General features: G+C 41.2%; 1 protein-coding gene across 4 annotated transcripts; it reads left to right on the top strand.

The window, feature by feature from the left end:
- The first annotated feature begins 1,044 nt into the window (after nucleotides 1-1,044).
- Nucleotides 1,045-5,968, top strand: LOC116603573 (serine/threonine-protein phosphatase 6 regulatory ankyrin repeat subunit B). Of its 4 annotated transcripts, none has more exons than XM_048724575.1 (8): nucleotides 1,045-1,529; nucleotides 2,531-2,814; nucleotides 2,957-3,224; nucleotides 3,304-3,376; nucleotides 3,644-3,808; nucleotides 4,498-4,650; nucleotides 4,742-4,760; nucleotides 5,178-5,968. In XM_048724575.1, exons 1-8 carry the CDS (start codon nucleotides 1,248-1,250, stop codon nucleotides 5,386-5,388), a joined length of 1,455 nt encoding a protein of 484 aa, XP_048580532.1. In that variant the 5' UTR covers nucleotides 1,045-1,247; the 3' UTR covers nucleotides 5,389-5,968. The 4 variants fall into 4 exon arrangements, with proteins under 4 accessions (XP_048580532.1, XP_048580531.1, XP_048580533.1 ...); XM_048724574.1 differs by having other exon boundaries at nucleotides 4,498-4,629; nucleotides 4,721-4,760; XM_048724576.1 differs by having other exon boundaries at nucleotides 4,498-4,629; nucleotides 4,721-4,760; nucleotides 5,181-5,968.
- Nucleotides 5,969-6,319: the final 351 nt, after the last annotated feature.

Consider the following 6,319-nt stretch of genomic DNA (forward strand, 5'->3'; position numbering starts at 1 on the left):
TGGCGAACATTCAAGTCGTTCCCCCCCGGCAACGGGCCTGTGAATAAACTGAATAAAGGAGGCCATTCTATATAAAAGAAATGACATTGGAGAAATTACACTATCAAGGCTGTAGTTGGTGCTATGCTGGTCTCATTTATATTGCAGAGTTAAAAATAGAGTTGTGGAAAAAGAACTGAATGATATGATCTTGTTGAAGTATGGAAGTTTTATGAAGCAATAAACGATTCTAAAAATACGTTTCATCGTAATCTGGTGATTACAACTTTGTCTATATCGAGTTCTGATTTGAGCTACCATTATTATTTTCGTTGTTAATATATGCTAAACACCGCATACCCTATGCCACCGCCTTTTCGCTCATCGATTCGGACCGATTTTGTGGGCTTTAGCAGCTAATATTACTAGTTGATTTAGTTAAAGGGCGCACTACGCAAAGGCCTTGTTATGACAATAAGAGTGACCTTTTCTCGACTAGTTTTTGTGTGCCTTTAGGGTATAAATCCACCCGTACCCTCGGCAAAAGTGTGTTCCGCTACGCGAAAGATCCGTCATTGATATGGGCTGGTGCGCATAAGTATTGGTATATATCTATTGATGCTTACAATTCTAACATCGTATAATATGATAAAATGAAAATAGGATAATGAAACTCGCTTATAGCTTTTCCTTTTCTCGACTTTACCTAGCTAAACTAAAACCCCTTTTATTCCCTGGTTCTCTCCTTTTTATGAACGCTTCATTTTGGATTTACAAAAACGTAGGAAGAAACCACCGGACAGCCTCTATCTGCTGGTGTGCGTCGGACCTTGTGGTCTGCGTCGACAGTTGATTAATTAATAAAACCTTTAAAAGAAAAAGTCGACAACAACGCAGATTTATGTTTTTTAGAACGATATTTCGGCAGGCCAATACCTGCCTTCTTCAGGTTATAAATGAGTTAACTCATATTGGCCTGCCGAAATATCGTTCTAAAAAACATAAATCTGCGTTGTTGTCGACTTTTTCTTTTAAAGGCTTCATTTCGGGATTGGGTTTCCTGTGGAGGCCTGGTTACGACGTTGCTTCGGAGACCAAAACAGTTGACTTTTTATATTTTCGACCTTTACGATGTAAAAAAAAATTGCTGTTATTAATTTCTTATGAGTACTTGTAAACTGTAAACAGCCCGATCTTATGATAAAATGACTTAACCTGTCTGAGGGCGATACAAAGAAGCGAGACCCTGTGTTTTCAGTTGCTAAGGCATGGAAAGATTGAAAGCTCCTACCTCGTCATCTTCATCAAGCGACGATGAATTTGACAACCACCCTGGTGTTAAACCCGTGAAAAGACCAATGTCAACGGGATCGGACTATTCTCCTCTTTACGAGGCAGCCGAGAAAGGAGACGTTGAGACGCTCTCCCGGCTTATTCACTCAGGAAATGTGAATTTGAACGGGAAGTCAGGTGGGCATGGAGTGCTTCGTACAGCCCTCCACGGGGCGGCCGGCTACGGTCAGTACCAAGCGACTAGCCTATTACTCAAGGTATTTGTGCTGAGGGAATAGATAATATAATATTTATTACAAGCTTAACTCGTACTAAGTTGTCTACAGGGAAAGAGGGTGCGTGCATACTTGCCAACCTAGAAAGCACAAAAGCCGCGAGATTGTGCTTCAAATACAGGAACTGTTGAGAAATTATCGATGAATTTTCCCGGGAGATTACAGTTAATGTATAGGAAGTCTCATTTTTTTTTGCCGGGAGATGAAGGCTAAAAAACGGAGTCTCCCGCAAAAACCGGGAGAGTTGACAGGTATGGTGCGTGGCCGGTACTCGGATACAAGAATAACAGTTTACTGAATTAGTTGGTTTTCATTCCAAACCTTGATACTTATCTTGGTGCATAACATGACATCAATTTTTGTATATCTATGAATAAAGCTATAATAAAATATTGTGCCTTGTGACTTTATTAAATCAAATCAGTTCTAATGTAGAAAGGTTCTTATAATCATTGTTTTTTACATACTTTTTTAATTTGAAACAGGCAGGAGCTGATCCACATTGCCAGAGTTATCATTTTACATACTTTTTTAAAAACAGGCAGGAGCTGATCCACATTGCCAGAGTTATCATTTTACATACTTTTTTAAAAACAGGCAGGAGCTGATCCACATTGCCAGAGTTATCATTTTACATACTTTTTTAAAAACAGGCAGGAGCTGATCCACATTGCCAGAGTTATCATTTTACATACTTTTTTAAAAACAGGCAGGAGCTGATCCACATTGCCAGAGTTATCATTTTACATACTTTTTTAAAAACAGCTGATCCACATTGCCAGAGTTATCATTTTACATACTTTTTTAAAAACAGGCAGGAGCTGATCCACATTGCCAGAGTTATCATTTTACATACTTTTTTTAAAAACAGGCAGGAGCTGATCCACATTGCCAGAGTTATCATTTTACATACTTTTTTAAAAACAGGCAGGAGCTGATCCACATTGCCAGAGTTATCATTTTACATACTTTTTTAAAAACAGGCAGGAGCTGATCCACATTGCCAGAGTGACTCTGGGAGGACTCCCCTGCATGAGGCTTGTGCAGGGGGTCATGTGGATGTTGTGCAAGTTCTTTTGAAATACATGACTGACACAGATGCCGTGGATTGCCACAAGCAGACAGCTGCCCATGCCGCTGCTTTTCATGGGGAAGTAGATTGTCTCAGGCTTCTGATTGGTTGCGGCACTGACATGGATATTACTGATAAGGATGGCTATACGGTTGCACATCTGGCAGCTATCAGGAACCACCCAGGGATTATCAGGTACAACACATTGAAATGGGGAAAAAATCTCAGCAAAACAAAACAGATTAGTCTAACAAAAGTTGATAAATCCATTTTCATTAGAGTAATCTCCACATATTCACTTTATTGTCTCTTAGTTTCCTGGTATCTTTTTCTGTAGATGTCTGATTGAAGAAGATGCTGACCTCAACAGCCTAGACAGAGAGAGGCGGACACCAGCACATCTTGCTGCCATGTCTGGAGGCCTTGAAACACTCAAAGTGCTGGCTCATAATGACCTTGATGTCAACACTAAGGATGTTGATGGATGTGTGCCTGCGCACTGTGCCGCATTGCATGGTCATTTGCCCTGTATGCAGTTTCTTGTTATGGCTGGGCTGACAAAGCTAGAAGTCAGGGACAGAACTGGAAGGGGTCTATTGCACATGGTATGGTAATGGATGCAATTAGTTTAGTGTGTTATATCCATTTACAGAACCAGTTACACCTCTCATTATTTATTTGCAGGCTGCAATACGGGGTTCTACAGACTGTCTACATTGGTTGCTTGAGCGAAATGTGAATCCAAATATGCGAGATGGTGAGAAACGTTTGCAGTAAGCAGGGGATTGGGATAAAGATCTTCCTACTCTACTCAAAGGTCCCTTTCTGTAAAATCAAAGAAAAAGCTATCTCTCAGCTGACTACACATAGAGAAGAAACTTTCCAATAAATTCCTTATTGATCCCTCCTTAAATACTACATATTGAAAAGTGACCTTGATCTGAAAAAAAAAGGTAAATGTAATGTTTATGTTTTGCATTCAAATGTTCCTCAGCCTGTATCTTGTTGCATTTGTGGACTATAGGTTCTGCAATCACCCCGTCACACTATGCCGCCAGTGGAGGTTATGCAGAGTGCATTGCGTGCCTTCTCAAACATGAAGCAGAGATTGATGCACCTACACCACAAGGATTGACTCCACTAGTATTTGCCAAGAAAGCTGGCAAAGCCATCCCATTTGAAGATGCTGGTAAGCTGCCTTGAGTGCCGCAGTTGTTGGACTGTGGCTCTGTGGTGCCTGTACCTCTCACCACTGGGTTCTGGGGTTGATTCCGTGTTCTGAAAGTAGTTTAGTTAGTTGGTTTCCTATCTTTGCTTTAACCGCAGTTGTTGGACTGTGGCTCTGTTGTGTCTGTACCTCTCACCAATGGGTTCTGGGGTTGATTCCATGTTCTGAAAGGGGTCCAGTTAGTTGGTTTCCTATCTTTGCTTTAAGCTTTTTTCACCAGGTTTTCCTTCCTTCACAAAAACCAACGATTTTGATCTATAAGCTGTGTTCCATGGTCGGACATTAGTTGTATAACGGCTGCCTAAGGTGGCTTCCTATGCCTTCGACTTGACCACTGTACCCTTGTTGTTTCCTATGAAGGTGATCAGCTTGTCATATTTATTTTCATTTTTTACAGTCAAACCTATAGTGCCAGATGTTCACTATTTATTAGTTACTTGATAAAGTCTAAACTTTTTTTAAATATGATCCTGAAGGTAATCGCTAACAGAGGAATAGATGTTCACCCTCTATTCATTAGTTACTTGCTACAAAGTCTAAACGTTTTTAAATTAGATCCTGGAGGTAACCGCTAACAGAGGTTTAACTGCGCCTTTGGGTAAAGTATTCTTTGTCTTCAGGCATCTGACCTAGTCCTTTTACAATTCCAGTAACAGGCAAGACACTTTGCCCCTTTTGTGTTGCTAAACAACAGCAAATAGAGTATGATCTTGCGCATGAGCCGACGCCTGTTGAGAAGAGTATAGCTGATGCAGAGTCTGTCATCTTTACTCCTACCCAAGTTACTGCACCATCCCCTGAAAATATAAACACGACCACCAGGTATGAAGAGTATAGCTGATGCAGAGTCTGTCATCTTTACTCCTACCCAAGTTACTGCACCATCCCCTGAAAATATAAACACGACCACCAGGTATGAAGAGTATAGCTGACGCAGAGTCTGTCATCTTTACTCCTACCCAAGTTACTGCACCATCCCCTAAAAATGTAAACACGACCGTACCTTTTCAGACGTTTACTTGTAAACCCTTGCTATATATAGCAATATATACGGGGCAAATCACTGGTAAAGGTGCACTTCAGGGGATAACAGGTAGCAGATTGTACCATATGAAACGTTGGTTGAGAAAATGGAAGAGGTTTTCTCTCGCTCGTGATTAATATGGCATCAAGGTGTTCATTTTTAATGGCCCAGCTACCATTGTTTAGTATGTCCCAAATTCCAGGGAATGATAGTGTATTGGTTCGCATGAACGTTTACCTTTTTGGGATTTTGGGGTTGTTTTAACACTGTGTAATGTGTCTTGATATTTGTCCTTTTTATGCACAGCAGCCGAATCGTGTCTGCTTCAGCTGGGTCCACTAGCAGCAAGAAACTCTCTAAATCTTCAAGCAACTTAAAGCAGAAGTCCGAGTTGCCGAAGCGGGATCTGGCCGCGAAGTATTTTGGTGAACATCTGTTCTCCCTACCAGAGGCGTTAAGAACCCAGTCCCCAGGAAAAAATACCACTAAAATCAGGGGTGTAAAAAAGGCCCGATGACATCAAATTGCTAAAACGTCGAGATACCAAATGATAAACCCTTTTTGGTTGGGGTGAAAAACTAAACAAAATCCCGCAAAGTAGATGGAGGTACTCCTCCAAGCTCAGAATGGAGAAGCCGAGTTAAATATCAACAGGGATTTCTCGAGGCATAAGTTTCTTAGTGCAGGCAATTCAAGGAGTGTTGTAATTTTTTAGAATTTTAAGAAAAGTCTGGTGCGTTTGCATTGTTTAACAAATGCATTTTTGTAAAAACATAGTCTCCCGCGCAGCCGTTCTTTGTGTCGGTCACGCAACGCTCCCATTAGTATAGCCACTGTAGTCTTTTTAACTATCTTATACAAAAATCTGCATTAGTAGCGAGGGCCTGTATACCGAGAATCGTCATCGCCATTTCGCGCGCTTTTGTTTCCAAGCACTTGTAAGTTCAAGCAAATCAACCGAGTAAATAACTGTAGAATCACTGTATTTAGCTGGTGCACCCACAAGACTTAAGGGCGTGCCGAGGGGAAGGACCCAACCCAGGCCTCCGGCCCCTTCTAGCAGCAAAAATACATAAATGGCCTCTTCGGCCAATCCTGGTAGCGCTCCTTTAGTACTGGACCAGCGCAAACATGCGTGAAGACATCAAAACATGAAAAATATGTTTTGAGGCAGCAGTTTGATAGGTATAACTGACGGTACTTCTTAGCAAAACATTATTACACATTATTCACCCCCACAGGTGAATAGGCTTATTATCTATTACTGTCGAATCCGTTGTATCGCGACGCCGCATTTTCAAAACATCGATTTGTTTTTGTCTTTTGGGATTTCTGTTCCGCCAGTCAAATTATTCTAAGCCAATCAGATTCTTGCATTTTCTTGCCTAGTGCAGTTGCATGGCTTTCTGTCGCGACACTGTCTGGTTTTCGTCCAGAGGACAGCCAGG

The sequence above is a fragment of the Nematostella vectensis genome, chromosome 3 (genome assembly GCF_932526225.1).
Source record: "Nematostella vectensis chromosome 3, jaNemVect1.1, whole genome shotgun sequence".
NCBI lineage: Eukaryota > Metazoa > Cnidaria > Anthozoa > Actiniaria > Edwardsiidae > Nematostella > Nematostella vectensis.

What these genes read in the sequence shown, in the direction of transcription:
- LOC116603573 (XM_048724572.1), top strand. Translation starts at nt 1,248, where the DNA reads ATGGAAAGATTGAAAGCTCCTACCTCGTCATCTTCATCAAGCGACGAT. An exon ending in AACCACCCAGGGATTATCAG is followed by an intron (nt 2,815 to 2,956) that starts GTACAACACATT and finishes CTTTTTCTGTAG; the next exon opens with ATGTCTGATTGAAGAAGATG. An exon ending in GAAGGGGTCTATTGCACATG is followed by an intron (nt 3,225 to 3,303) that starts GTATGGTAATGG and finishes ATTTATTTGCAG; the next exon opens with GCTGCAATACGGGGTTCTAC.